General features: G+C 41.9%; 1 protein-coding gene across 1 annotated transcript in view; it reads left to right on the top strand.

Moving 5' to 3' along the window:
- LOC100670567 (leucine-rich repeat-containing protein 37A-like) overlaps positions 1 to 13319 on the top strand; it is a 76299-nt gene extending 62980 nt beyond the window's left edge. The window contains exons 8-13 of the mRNA XM_064270366.1: positions 813 to 1112; positions 1328 to 2574; positions 3098 to 3202; positions 11018 to 11067; positions 12707 to 12761; positions 12843 to 13319. Coding sequence (XP_064126436.1) covers positions 813 to 1112; positions 1328 to 2574; positions 3098 to 3202; positions 11018 to 11067; positions 12707 to 12761; positions 12843 to 12989 — 1904 coding nt within the window. The 3' untranslated portion in view covers positions 12990 to 13319. The remainder of the gene's footprint in view (positions 1 to 812; positions 1113 to 1327; positions 2575 to 3097; positions 3203 to 11017; positions 11068 to 12706; positions 12762 to 12842) is intronic.
- The last annotated feature ends 1050 nt before the right edge of the window (positions 13320 to 14369 follow it).

Raw genomic sequence — 14369 nt, 5'->3', positions numbered from 1 at the left:
TTCATGTTTGTCTCATGTGGAAGGTCATTCATAGGCCATGTTGATCTTTACTGCACAAACTCTGCACCTGGCGAGGCCTTGAAAAACAACTCAGAAGAATTGTCGGTAATTTATAGCTGGTCCAACACACGGGGCCTTGAAAAGTAGCCCCTGATCTTGTCTAAGCACCTAGTTTGTTCATCACAAGTAGTTTTCGGGTGTCAGCAGGTAAAGTTATATGGTGGTCTGCACTTAGGTTTAGATTCAGAGACTATTTAGTTATAGCCGGTCAAGCACACAGGGCCTTGAAATGCAGCCCTCATTTAGTTCAGCCGCCCAGTCTCTTCCCTGTCTCATAACCTGTTGCTGTAGAGTCAGCTCCAACTTGTAGTGACTCTATAGGGCAGGGTGGAGCTGTCCCACCGGGTGTCCAAGGCTGTAAACCTTTACAGGAGCAGACTGCCACATCTTTCTGCCGTGGACGGGCTGGTAGGTTTGAACTGCCAACCTTTTGGTTAGCAGCTGAGCGCTTCACCACTGTGTCACCAGAGCTCCATAATGTAAATGTAGTTACTGTGTTTCACACTATGGAATGTTCTCAGTAGGTAGCCACTTTTTCAAGAGAACCAGGGTGGATATAGTGGACAAATTCATAGCGGAACATTGTTGTTACTAGGCATAAACTTCAGTCTGGGTTTATTTTTCTCCTCTCTAAATGGCACTCAAATCTTTATTGAATTCTAATTTATTTGACTGGGATATATGGCTATGAATTGACAAAAAGCTGTCCCATCCGTCTTTCATTATCAAACATAGTCTTTCTGTTTTGGCAGGTGAAGAAGCATCTCTGGGGGCTGCAGAAGGAACGTTCATGAAGGCATTACAAGCCCGGAAGAAGAACACCAGCACTGAGCTCACTATTGAGCCAGAAGAAGCATCCTCAGACAAAAACGTCAATTTGTCAACTGTCCTGAATGAGCCTCTGGACTTTCATGATGAAAGTGATGTTATTAGTGCCCTAAATTACGTATTGCATTATTTCTCAGAGGGAAATCTAGAAGACATAGAATTGACATTATTACCCTTCATTAAACTGCTTTTTTCCAATGTACAAGATAGAGAAAAGGTCCTGAGTTATTTGCAAAACAACACAGGGAATCCCCCTCTTAAGCCTGGAAACAACAATGCAACTTACAGAAATAAATTGAGGAAACTCTATTTTCTGGGGAATTTGTTAGATTCAGAAATTCAAGAAAAAATTGACGTGGTTAAAAAGAAAGAGAAAACTGCTGTGCTTATGTATCCCAACTTTTTAGACGCCAAATTTAAACGCCAAACCTTTCAAAAGAAATTGGAAACTGCTCAACCCCAGGAAAACCACCTGGCAAAGACCCAGAGAACAGGTGTCGGGAAAGGCTGCAAAGGGCAAACGGAGTCCTCAAGAGGCCAAGGGGCATAAAGAAAAGGCACTTCAAAGAAATGGAAGATCCGAGCATTAGGAGGAAACAAGGAGCCAAACCATTTATGGAGAACATGCCCAAAGCAAGAGGGCCTCTGAGGCCTCTCTCAAAGAAGGTGGACCGACTTCTCAAGGTGCGGAGGGAAAGAAAGTTAGGGGGAGTCTCCTTGGACACAGAGCCATTATCCATCAAGGAACATAAGGCAGCAGTCTCTTCTTTCCTGAAACAATACTCCATGGGCAGGCCTTCTACCTCTCCTCCTTCAAAAGCCCCACCTGAGGCTAGAATTCTGTCAAAAGACTTGTCCTACACCATTTTTGTTTTAGAAGATGCAAGTGCGAGAGTCAAAAATATGGAGGCTCCTAAATCAGTATCACATTCCAGAAAAAATTACATCTATCATAAATCTCGCTCTGGTGTGGTTCACAGAAGACCAAAGGCCAAAACGAGTCGAAGGTTCAGAAAGGTCCATAGACTGATGCTTAAAAATAGACCTCCTTCCTCTGCAGTGAGGAGCCTGATAAATTCCCCTCCACGAGAAGCGTTTTCATCTTCAGGAGAACTGAGTTCTCCAGAAAACCCTTTTCAAGAATTGTTTCTTTTTCCAGAGCTGTCTGCAAAAACCACTACTGTACACAATGCTACTATGCTAGATGAGACTACCCCTGAAATCATTGCCCATAAGGATCCTTCCACTGCAGATTCCACTGTGACTGCAGACAACGTAATGGCACCTGTTAAACAAACAATTGAAACACAATGGGAATACCACAACATGGGCCCTGACTTACCCTCCAAGCCCCATGGCTCCTCTCTCCCATTGCTCTCATCCCCGGGGGATCAATTTGAAACTCAGCTAAACCAGCAGCTAAGGTCCCTCATCCCCAACAATGATGTGAGAAGGCTCATTGCTCATGTTATGCGGACACTGAAACTGGACTGCTCAGAGCCCCAGGTACAAATGGCCTGTGCCAAGCTCATCTCCAGAACAGGCCTCCTAATGAAGCTTCTCAGTGAGCAGCAAGAATTTAAGGTGTCCAAGGCTGACTGGGATACAGACCAATGGAAAACTGACAACTATATCAACGAGAGCACAGAAGTCCAGAGTGAGCAAAAAGAGCAAGAGTCAAGTGAGGTGAGGACAACTGCAGAAACATGAGGCTCAGGCTTTTCCATCAGAGTTCAGGACATGCCTTTAGAGTGCCAAAGCTCCTACTCCATAGCTCATTGTGGCCAAGGAACTTTGGCCAAGAAAATCATCTCCCACTTTGTTCATTTAGAGAATGTTGCCACTATTCCTAGCGTAGAGGAGAAGACTTAACACACAATTTGTACAAGAAGAGTGCCTAATAGTAAGATTATTAGATTTGGTATGTTCTTTATGAACCTATATAGGCTGCTAACCAAGAGGTCAGCAGTTTGAATCCGCCAGGCACTCCTTGGAAACTCTATGGGGCAGTTCTACTCTGTCCTGAAGGGTCGCTATGAGTCGGAACCGACTCGACGGCAGTGGGTTTGGTTTTTGGTTTGAGTTTATGAACGTATGAGCTAGATTCACCTGGAAGAATTGGGTTTTGAAACTAATTAGTTAGCTCTTATCCTTTTCATCACTTTGCTCTACAAAAAAACAGAGTTTTTTTTTTTTTCCTATTTTTTAGCTCACAAAAGAAGTTCCAGGATATGGCTATAACCACAAACTCATCTTGGCAATATCCCTAACTGTGGTAGTGATGATTTTGATTATACTTTTCTGCCTCATTGAGGTAAGGACAATTAATTCAAGTTTTCAGAATATATTTTGTTTTTATACTCAATTCAAAAGACACAAACTGAAAATTAAAGCCGCTTTCCCACCTGCTACTACTTGATATTCCTCTTCAGTCACTAGGACTGGAGTATGCTTGGTTCTTTTATTACAAAGTGTATTCCAGGGATTTTGAAAGGAACCCTACTCCCAGGAGATCTTGGTGGAGTTGAAAGCAAGATTGCAAGCTGTTAGACTATTTTGAGAAGTTAAATTTAAGAAGGCCAGGGTTGACATGATTGCAAAATTTCTTCAACCCAAAACTGTGGCAGTGATTTGATGTAGACACCGGTCACTTTCATTGTATCCCTGCTTTCTTTCCCTGTTGGTTGAAATGATAAGATAAAATGTCCACTCTTAGGGAGTAGTCAATCAACCTGGGGAGAAAGGACACAACGAAAAGATAAAAATGATACCTTGTAGATTCCTTAGATTTACTCAGCATCTTTTTTCTCTAGTGTGTATACTAAAAAAAAAAAAAAAAAAAAAAACCCTCGCCATTGAGTAGATTCCGAATCATAGAGACCGTATAGGCATTGTCTAAATCGGCTCAGTTAAAATATTGTAGTAAGCAGTTTGGTTCTGCTTGCTCTTTGTTCAATTATATAATGGTTTATTAATTTCCTGACAGACAGCTGATAACATATTTAACAAGGTGACAACTTAACCATACCCTGCCAATTCACCCTAATTTCCCTATTCACCTTTTCTACTGTTGGAGCAGCCTTACGTTCCAGCTCCTCACTCTACCCCAGTCGCACCGTGCTCATTCCTACTTTTGTATGTGCCTTTACCCCTGAAAATTCCCTTAATATTCACTCTGCCTGTTGAAGTCCTATGAATCTGTCAAAAGCCAACCAAGTCTTTCTTCACAAAGCCTTTCCTGAACTCTTCAGTCCTCCTGGCCCTGGTTCATTTGTGATACGTGTTGCCATTCCTTGGGGGCCAAAGAGAGACAATTGCCCTCTCCAGAGAACTTAAAACTGTGGTAAACAATTTTTAAAAGATAGCCACCCAAGAGGGAAGGTTTAAGATCAACGCACAATGGAGCAGAGCAGAGATCTGTAAAGACCAGATGGCCTCCTGATCTATCTGAAGAAAAATACGTCTGTCATCAGGAGGGTTGGTCAGTTCCTTGTAGAAAAGGCGAGGAACAGGTCAAGGTGGGCAGTACCCGTCCTAACATTGCACAAAAGTAGGGATGGAGCCCAGGGCAGCAGAAGTGAAGTGTCAGGGCCACCAGCAGGGCTGTGCCTGAGGGGGAGATGGATGGATGAGGTTCCCTCAGATCTTTCCACGAAACCCTGGATTCAGCTGATTCCTTATGTTCTATTCTGTTCTCACCAAGTAGCCTTCTGATTGTGCTTTAGTGCGCACACAAGCCTGTCTCCTCAGAGACACAGCTCCCTCGTCCTGTAGGCACAGAAGTTCTGTCTGTGGAACAGATGTCTTTCTCACTGTCAAGTCGTAATTCGGCATTCTGATTTTTGGTCAGTCCTGCATATTGATAAGGTGAGACTGCCCCCAAAAGGAAGGAGGTGGTTCTCTTTTGGTGGTGACAGAGTCTGATTTCTAAGCCTGGGAGGCTGGGGACCAGCATGGGGTCATTTTGCCAAGACATCTGGGGAGACAGTCATTGGCCATTGCCCAGACAGTTTTCTCTGCCTTTGCAAGCAGCATGTGACTGTTTCCTTTTTTGACATTCCTGTAAAATCCTGTGCTGCTTTTAATTCCTATGTTCAGTTTAGCCTTACATTTGTATTCATTTTATGTTTTCCTTATATCCTCTCCCCCACTTAGATCATAAGATTTATGAGGACTGAAACTATGCAGTGTTTCACAAATAGTAGACAATAATGGTGCTCCATATATAGGCCATGCTTTGGCTCTCATGGAATTGCTCTGATTTTCTTCAGTTTCAGCTTGAACTTGCGTATGAGCAATTAATGATCTGTTCTACAGTTGGCCCCTGGCCTTGTTCTGACTGATATTGAGCTTTTCCATCGTCTCTTTCCACAGATGTAGTCAATTTGATTTCTGTGTGTTCCATCTGGTGAGGTCCACGTGTATAGTCGCCATTTATGTTGGTGAAAGAAGGTATTTGGAATGAAGAAGTCGTTGGTCTTGCAAAACTCTATCATTCGATCTCCAGCATTGTTTCTATCGCCAAGGTCATATTTTCCAACTACTGATCCTTCTTCTTTGTTTCCAACTTTCCTATTCCAATCCCCATTCACTACCAATGCATCTTGATTGAGTATTTAATCAATTTCAGACTGCAGTAGCTGATAAAAATCTTCTATTTCTTCATCTTTGGCCCTAGTGGTTGGTGTGTAAATTTGAATAATAGTTGTATTAACTGGTCTTCCTTGTAGGCATATGGATATCATCCTATCACTGATAGTGTTGTACTTCAGGATGGATCTTGAAACATTCTTTTTGACCATGAATGCAACACAATTTCTCTTCAAGGTTTCATTTCCAGCATAGTAAATTATATGACTGTCTGATTCAAAATGGCCAATGCCAGTCCATTTCAGCTCACTAATGCCTAGGATATCAATATTTCTGCGTTCCATTTCATTTTTGATGATTTCCAATTTTCCTAGATTCATACTTTGTACATTCCAGGTTCCCATTATTAATTGATGTTTCCAGAGATCATCTGAAGAATAAATTTGATGAATGGAACACTAGCAACTGAAGACCTGATGAGTTGTGGAATGACATCAAGGACATCATACATGAAGAAAGCAAGAGGTCATTGAAAAGACAGGAAAGAAAGAAACGACCAAGATGGATGTCAGAAGAGACCCTGAAACTTGCTCTCGAACATCGAGCAGCTAAAGCAAAAGGAAGAATTGATGAAGTAAACGAACTGAACAGAAAATTTCAAAGGGCCTCTCGAGAAGGCAAAGTAAAGCATTATGACATGCGCAAAGAGCTGGAGATAGAAAAACAAAAGGGAAGAACACGCTCAGCGTTTCTCAGGCTGAAAGAACTGAAGAAAAAATTCAAGCCTTGAGCTGCAATAGTGAAGGGTTCTATGGAGAAAATATTAAATGATGCAGGAAGCATCAAAAGAAGATGGAAGGAATACACAGAGTCATTATACCAAAAAGAATTAGTAGATGTTCAGGGATTTCAAGAGGTGGCATATGATCAGGAACCAATGGTACTGAAGGAAGAAGTCCAAGCTGCTCTGAAGGCATTGGTGAAAAACAAGGCTCCAGGAATTAATGGAATATCAATTGAGATGTTTCAACAAACACATGCAGCACTAGACGTGATCACTTGTCTATGCCAAGAAATATGGAAGACAGCTTCCTGGCCAACTGACTGGAAGAGATCCATATTTATGCCTACTCCCAAGAAAGGTGATCCAACCGAATGTGGAAATTATAGAACAATATCATTAATGTCACACTCAAGCAAAATATTTCTGAAGATCATTTAAAAATGGCTGCAGCAGTATATTGACAGCGAACTGCCAGAAATTCAGGCCGGTTTCAGGAGAGGACATGGAACCAGGGATACCATTCCTGAAGTCGGATGGATCCTGGCTGAAAGCAGAGAATACCAGAAGGATGTATACCTGTGTTTTGTTGACTGTGCAAAGGCATTCGACTGTGTGGATCATAACAAACTATGGATAACACTGCGAAGAACGAGAATTCCAGAACACTTAATTGTGCTCATGAGGAACCTTTACATAGATCAAGAGGCAGTTGTTTGGACAGAACAAGGGGATACTGATTGGTTTAAAGTCAGGAAAGGTGTGTGTCAGGGTTGTATTCTTTCACCAGACATATTCAATCTGTATGCTGAGCAAATAATCCCAGAAGCTGGAATACATGAAGAAGAATGGGGCATCAGGATTGGAGGAAGACTCATTAACAACCTGTGTTATGCAGATGACACAACCTTGCTTGCTGAAAGTGAAGAGGACTTGAAGCACTTACTAATGAAGATCAAAGACCACAGCCTTCAGTATGGATTGCACCTCAACATAAAGAAAACAAAAATCCTCATAACTGGACCAATGAGCAACATCATGATAAATAGAGAAAATATTGAAGTTGTCCAGGATTTCATTTTTCTTGGATGCGCAGTTAACAGGCATGGAAACAGGAGTCAAGAAATCAAAAGACACATTGCATTGGGTAAATCTGCTGCAAAGGACCTCTTTCAAGTGTTGAAGAGCAAAGATGTTACCTTGAAGACTAAGGTGTGCCTGACCCAAGCCATGATATTTTCAATCGCATCTTATGCATGTGAAAGCTAGACAATGAATAAGGAAGACCAAAGAAGAATTGATGCCTTTGAACTGTGGTGTTGGTGAAGAATATTGAATATACCATGGACTGCCAAAAGAACGAACAAATCTCTCTTGGAAGAAGTACAACCAGAATGCTCCTTAGAAGCAAGGATGGTGAGACTGCATCTTACATATTTTGGACATGTTGTCAGGAGGGATCAGTCCCTGAAGAAGGACATCATGCTTGGCAGAGTACGGGGTCAGCGGAAAAGAGGAAGACCCTCAACGAGGTGGATTGACACAGTGGCTGCAACAATGAGCTGAAGCATAACAACGATTGTAAGGACGGCGCAGGACCGGGCAGTGTTTAGTTCTGATGTGTATAGGGTCACTATGAGTCAGAACCAGCACGACGGCACCTAACAACAACAACGATGCTCCAGGGAAGAAAGCTAAAGTGTAATAGCAACTCCACAATGAGAAATAATACAACCTAATATTTATTTTGAAATAGCAGACAGAGCCCAGTAATAGACAGACCCATGTATCCTTAACACTTTTGAAATGTCAACTTTTAAAGTTCTAGCCAGTGGGGAGAAGTGGATACATGGTAGTAGAACAGTGGCCTAACTATTGGTGGGAGGGGGGATAACGGCAGATCCACGTTTCTCACCTTAAACAAACATATTTCAGTAAAAAAAAAAAAAAAAAGTAAATGTGAACGTATTAGAAGGAAATAGAAGCCATATTTTTTATTATCTTGTGGCGAGAAAAAGCTTTCTAAGCCTGATACCACAGGCAGAAAACTTTGATAGATTTGACTACTCTTAGCAAATTTAGGGAGTCCCTGGGTGGCACTGGACTATTAACTGAAAGGTTGGCAGGTCACACCCACCCAGGGGTGCCTTGGTAGTAGGGCCTGGTGGTCTGCTTCTGAAAGATCACAGCCTTGAAAAGCCCATGGAGCAGTTCTGTTCGGCACACATGGAGTCGTCATGAGTGGGAATCAATTTGAAGGCATCTAACAACAACAAAACAGCAAATTTAGCATTTATTTAAATGCCAAGCATTGGACTACATATATTGTCTGACAAAAGAACCCTTGGAGGAAGGTATTATTATCCCTCTTTTACAGATGAAGGAGATCAAATTAAGGCCCCAGGGGCAAAACCAAAAGCAGAACTGATAGTCACCTGACCAAAGCCTGTTCTGTTTTACCTCCTTAAAGACAAAAACAAGTGCCAAGTATTTGAAGCATCAAAATAGAATGGAAAGAGTAGAAAGGATTGATATGTTGAATATAAGAAGAGCTTTCAGAAATCAACAAGAAAAAGACAAACGATCCAGTGGAAAAGGGGGCAAGGGCTACGAAGAGGAAGAGGGGTTTGCACTCTGGGAATCACATCTGTCACCCCTTCTTGTGGCGTATGGGGTGTGGGTCTTGTTAGGGAGGCCATTGCCACCTTAGGGTATAAAGAGAGTGTCCTATATTTTCTTCTACTACTTATATAACGTTGTGATATATGTTATAAAGTCCATGTGGAATTTATTTTGTTTGGTTCGTGTTGGTATGGCTGAGGTTGAGAATCTTTTTTCTCCCTGTGTGAATATCCAGTTGTTTTACAATCTCCTACTGAATGGTTTCTTCCTTCCACACTGATCTAAAATACTGCCTTTGTCGGGACTCTATGCTGTTCCAATGATCCACTTGTCTTTTCCTGTACCAGTATCGCCTGCTTAGTTCCAGCTGCTTTACAACATAATTTGATATTTGGTAGGGCAAGCTCCTGCTCTTCGGTCTTCTTTTTCATCCTTTTCAAGCTGTTATTGCATATTTTTTCTACCAAATGTCAGCTGGTCAGTTTTTGTAAAAAAAAAAAAAAAAACTGTGTAGACATTAGAATGGAATTGCATTGAATCTGTAGATTAATTTGAGGAGAATTGGGATCTTTACAATGCTGAGACTTCCTTTCTAAGAACATGGTATCTCATTCCACGTAATCAGTTCTTCTTAATTCCTTAGAGAAGAATTTCAGTGTTTTCTTCACAGAGGTCTTGCACATCTTTTGTTTATTGCTTGGCACTAGAAAAAAAAACAAGAAAAGGTACTTTGTACATTTTTTACTGCTATTGTGAATGAAATCCTTCTTCCATTACATTTTCTAATTGGTTATTGGTGGTACATAGGAAAACTACGGAGGTTTGTGTGATTTTGTATCTAGCCACCTCACTAAATCCTAATATTAACTCTACCCTTTGCTATTGAGTCGATTCTGACTCATAGTGACCCTATAGTACACAGGAGAACTGCTCCATAGGGTTTTGAAGGCTGTGAATCTTTGTGGAAGTTGACTGCCACATCTTTCTCCCACGGAGTGGCTGGTGGGTTTGAACCACCAATCATTCAGTTAGCAGCCGAGTACTTAAGCACTGTACCATCAGGGCTCCTTCTGAATTGTCATATTACTTTCAAAAAATTTTAGTTGATCTCTTGAGCTTTTTAGGTTGTCCATCTGTTATGGATTGAATTGTGTCCCCCCAAAAAGTGTATCAGCTTGGCTAGGCCACGATTCCCAGTACTGTGTGATTGCCCACCGTTTTGTCATCTGATGTGATTTTCCCATGTGTTGTAAATGCTACCTGTATGATGTTAATGAGGTGGGATTAGAGGCAGTTATTTTAATGAAGGAGGACTCAAATCTACAGGACTAGATTGTATTTTAAGTCAATCACTTTTGAGATATGAAAGAGAGGAGTGAGCAAGTAGACAGACAGGAGAACCTCATACCACCAAGAAACAAGAGCCAGGAGAACAGAACATCCTTTGGACCCAGAGTCCCTGCGCTGAGAAGCTCCTAGACCAGGGAAGATTGAGGGCAAGGACCTTCCCTCAGAGCTGACAGAGAGAGAAAGCCTTACCCTGGAGCTGGCACCCTGAATTTGGACTTCTAGCCTCCTAGACTGTGAGATAATAAAATTCTCTTTGTTCAAAACTTCCATTTGTGGTATTTCTGTTACAGTGGCACTAGATAACTAAGACACCATTATTTCACTTGCAAGTAATGATAGTTTTGTCTTTATCTTTCCAATACTTACATCCCATTTATTTTTCTTATTGCCTTGATTAGTACCTTCAAGCAATGTTGAATAGTGGCAGTGGTAACAGTCATCCTTATTCCTAACTTTAAAGCAGTGCTGTTGTCTAAGTTTCTGGTGCATACTTTTACTAAGTTACAGATATTTCCTTCTTTTCCTACTTTTACATGTTTTTACTAGGAATTATACATTGAATATTACCTAAGACCGTCAATAAAATACATTAAAATATATGCAAGATCCTAAACTAGGTACTGTGGAAGAGTAAAGAGGGGTAAATGAGGATAGAATCCTTGTGCTCAAAAAGACCATCATCTAGCAGTGGAGATGAGGCTTCCAATAAATAAAAGGAAGGAATAAAGGTTTGAAGATACTGGTCATTGTGGTGGATACCCACGATCATGCTTTCTTTCAAAACAGATCTATGCTCATCGAGCAACGTCAGAGGAAGACAAAGAAGGATCCTCACGGTAAATATCAGTCTAGCATTTTTGTTTCAGTGTTTATTGTGGTTCAAATAGCTATAACAAAACATTCATAGACTGACAATTTTCAAAATACAATTTCAGAACTAGAAGAGAACGTAGAGGGCCTCTACTTCAATCCCCTCAGTGTTCAGTAAGGAAACTACCAAAGGCAGGAAGAATATACTCACCTTAACACTTTGGCTCCAGCAAAATTAGCTCCCAGGCCAAGCTGAGCTTGATGGGACTAGCACAGAGGCACCTGCTGTTGCCAGTCCTTTCAGGGGAAGAGCTAGGCTATACTTGTTTCTTCCTGCTGTTGGTGGGCATAAAGCTGGGCCAGGGGCCTTCCTTGGAGGTTCTAGGGAAAGGGTAGGGAAGGCCGCATGGTCTTGGGTAAGGGGGCTGGTCTCATTGAAGACTGATGGAAGGTAGAATATATGTGTTTTTCCTCTAAAGTGGCAGGGAAACATCACTTCTCATCCTGCCAGTTGTTAAGCCCCCCACTCTGGATTCGCCTTATCCAAACCTCATAGAATTTTAACCACGAGGAGTTTTAGACAGTAGCTTGTCTCAAACAGAGAAAGAGAAAGGGAAAATATTTTGCTCCGTGGTCTCACCACTAGGGGGTGTCAGAAAGAGGACGACTCCTTCCCATGTGGGTACTTCTCCACTGATGACATTGTGCTTGGACTGTGAGCTACACCTTATGTCATGACTCAGTCCATGCAGACTTCATAGACGTGGCTGCTATTACAGGCATAGTTTCTAAGCATACTTGGGGTCCCTGGGTGGTGCATAGGGTTAACCCACTCAGTTCCTACCTGAAAGGTTGGAGGTTTGAGTCCACCTGGAGGCCTCAGAAGAAAGGCCTGGCTATCTAATTCCAAAAAAGCAGCCATTGAAAACCCTATGGAACACAGTTTTACTCTGACACATATGGGGTCATCACGAGTGGGAGTTGACCTGATGGCAACTTCTTGTTTTTTAACTTATTACCCACTATGCACTCTGATATTTTCTGTTCTGTTCAGGTTTTTGTTTTACTGCTAGTCATGACCTTTCAATTGAATTCACAATCAGTGACCACCTACAGTGACGACTCACTAATCAGTGGCCACCTACAGTATGAAAATCAGTGAGCTAGATAACCTGGCTACTTAGACTCAGGCATTTATTTGGTGCAATTTGACTTATAGAGTAAAGCAGCTAGAAAAATAGAAGCACCTTCTCCTCCACTTACCCCCACTCCCCAGAGAATGAAGCACGAGTCCAGATCTGAAGGGAACTGATGTAAATGTTTCGGGACAGGGCTGCTCAGTATGGTTGTGCAGCTGGTTCACTGCGCAAAGGTACTTGGCCAAGGAGGTAACTGGGGCTGAAAATTCTGCATAGCCTCCATACCAAGCCATGTACAGAGGTCTCCCCAGAGACACTGTGGGGCCCTGTGGACAGATACTGAGAGCTCCTAGAAGTCCAGTATGCATGGAGTTGTTCTCAAACCCCAAGTCTGTACTGATTTTGCTAGTTGTGCTTATGGGTGGAGGTAAACTTTGAGTCCTGCGGAGACAAGAGATAGGTGTTGTGAGGGACGTGGAAAATGATATAGATCACTAATTGTCTCGTGTGTGTGTTTCCCCTCAAGGGGCTTTTTCCGAAGTCTGCTGCACAGGAGATGCACATCAGAAAGTGAAAGTCAGGTATATTTGGGGAAGAACCAGTGCTGTGGTGGGAGAAAGCAGGAGAGATTCAGAGTTAATAGTTCCCTTTCTCTTTTCCAGGGCGGCTTTTTCTGGAGAAGGAAACCATTTTGGCTCAGGGATATGTATAGACCTCTCAATGCCTCCCAGGAGAGAAACAGGGCACAGGAGCTACACGACAAGGATTCTTCTGATGAGAATGAGATTTTCAACAAAGATGCCAGGTGAATGATTGGGGACAATTTAAACTTCTTATGTAAACTGAGGAGATATCAAAAGGGCAGAAATGCAGAAGAGAATTTCAAATTCTCATGAACTCCATACTTTCTGGAGTCATGGAGCCTAGATGAACCCCAGAACTATTACCCTGAGATAATCTTTAAACCTTCAACCAAATATATCACCTAAAGCCTTCTTAAAACCAAGCAGTACTTTAGCTTAACAAGTAAAGAATGTCTGCCTTGAGCGTTGTGCTCTTTTAAGATCTACCTATATGGGATCAAACTGACAACAACAACAGCGGCAGCCCCCGAAGGCTTAGGGGGCAATGAGTTTATATTAAAGGGGGATGGACAACTCAGGAAAGGAGGGTAAGAATGGTTGCATAACTCAAAGAAGGTAATCAATGTCAATTGTACAGGTAGGAAATTTTGATTTGGTATATGTTTTGCTGTGTATATTCTCAACAACAACAAAATAAAAAAAAATTTTTTAAATAATAAAATCAGGAGATAATGAAAAGTTTAATTGCTCCTTTCAAGAATAAGAGCCATTGGATTTGTTCTTCTTATCCCAGGGAGGCCACCGAAGTCACAACAGAGAAGGGCGAGCCTACAGAGACGACTACAGAGGCCGGTGAGGAAAGTGAACTGCTTGAAGTCAAGACCCCAGTGTGAAGCCCATCCTGCCTCAGGCTACCCACAAATTTTATTTTCTGACATTGGCTTCTCGGCATTGCTTGTAAAATACTCATTTTTCTCATATTAAAATATATAAATTCTATAACCAGGTCTAGCCATGTGGTAAGGAATTGAAATGTAAATAGTTAAATATTGACATAAAAGCAACAGGGTGTTGATCAAGGGCCATAGGCAAGAAAAGCAGGGCTGGAACTAGAATCCCTTCTGGTAGCCATTCCACAAGAGGCCATGTGGGCACAGAAGGACAAATGGGGGCTTCACTCTCCTATTTCCCCAATATAATCCATCCCAGGGAAATGGAAATCATATCAGCCACAAGGGGTGTAGATTATTAAATTAAGTACCAATTTCTTCTGGCTCTCTCTCCTCTGTGCCTCATTCAAGCCTGAATTCACCAACACACTTGAGCTCCTGTCCATAGGGGACCATCCACCTTCTGGACCCTCTCATATGTTCTTTGAAGTTGCTAGAAAATTTGGATCTCCGCTGTGCAGCCAAGTCCTTTTTTCCCAAGACCTCAAACTCATGCAAAAATGTGTGTCCTATTTTGGTAGGGGATCCTCTGCCCTTACAAGCTGGTGGAAAATTCATATATATCTTTTTAAACCATCCCAACCCTTGCTGTTATGGATTGAATTCTGTCCCCCCAAAATGTATGTCAGCTTGGCTAGGCTATGATTCCCAGTAT

The sequence above is a fragment of the Loxodonta africana genome, chromosome 18, assembly GCF_030014295.1.
Source record: "Loxodonta africana isolate mLoxAfr1 chromosome 18, mLoxAfr1.hap2, whole genome shotgun sequence".
NCBI classification, from domain to species: domain Eukaryota; kingdom Metazoa; phylum Chordata; class Mammalia; order Proboscidea; family Elephantidae; genus Loxodonta; species Loxodonta africana.
Note: the sequence above shows the minus strand (reverse complement) of the source record. Positions and strands in the feature narration are given on the sequence as shown.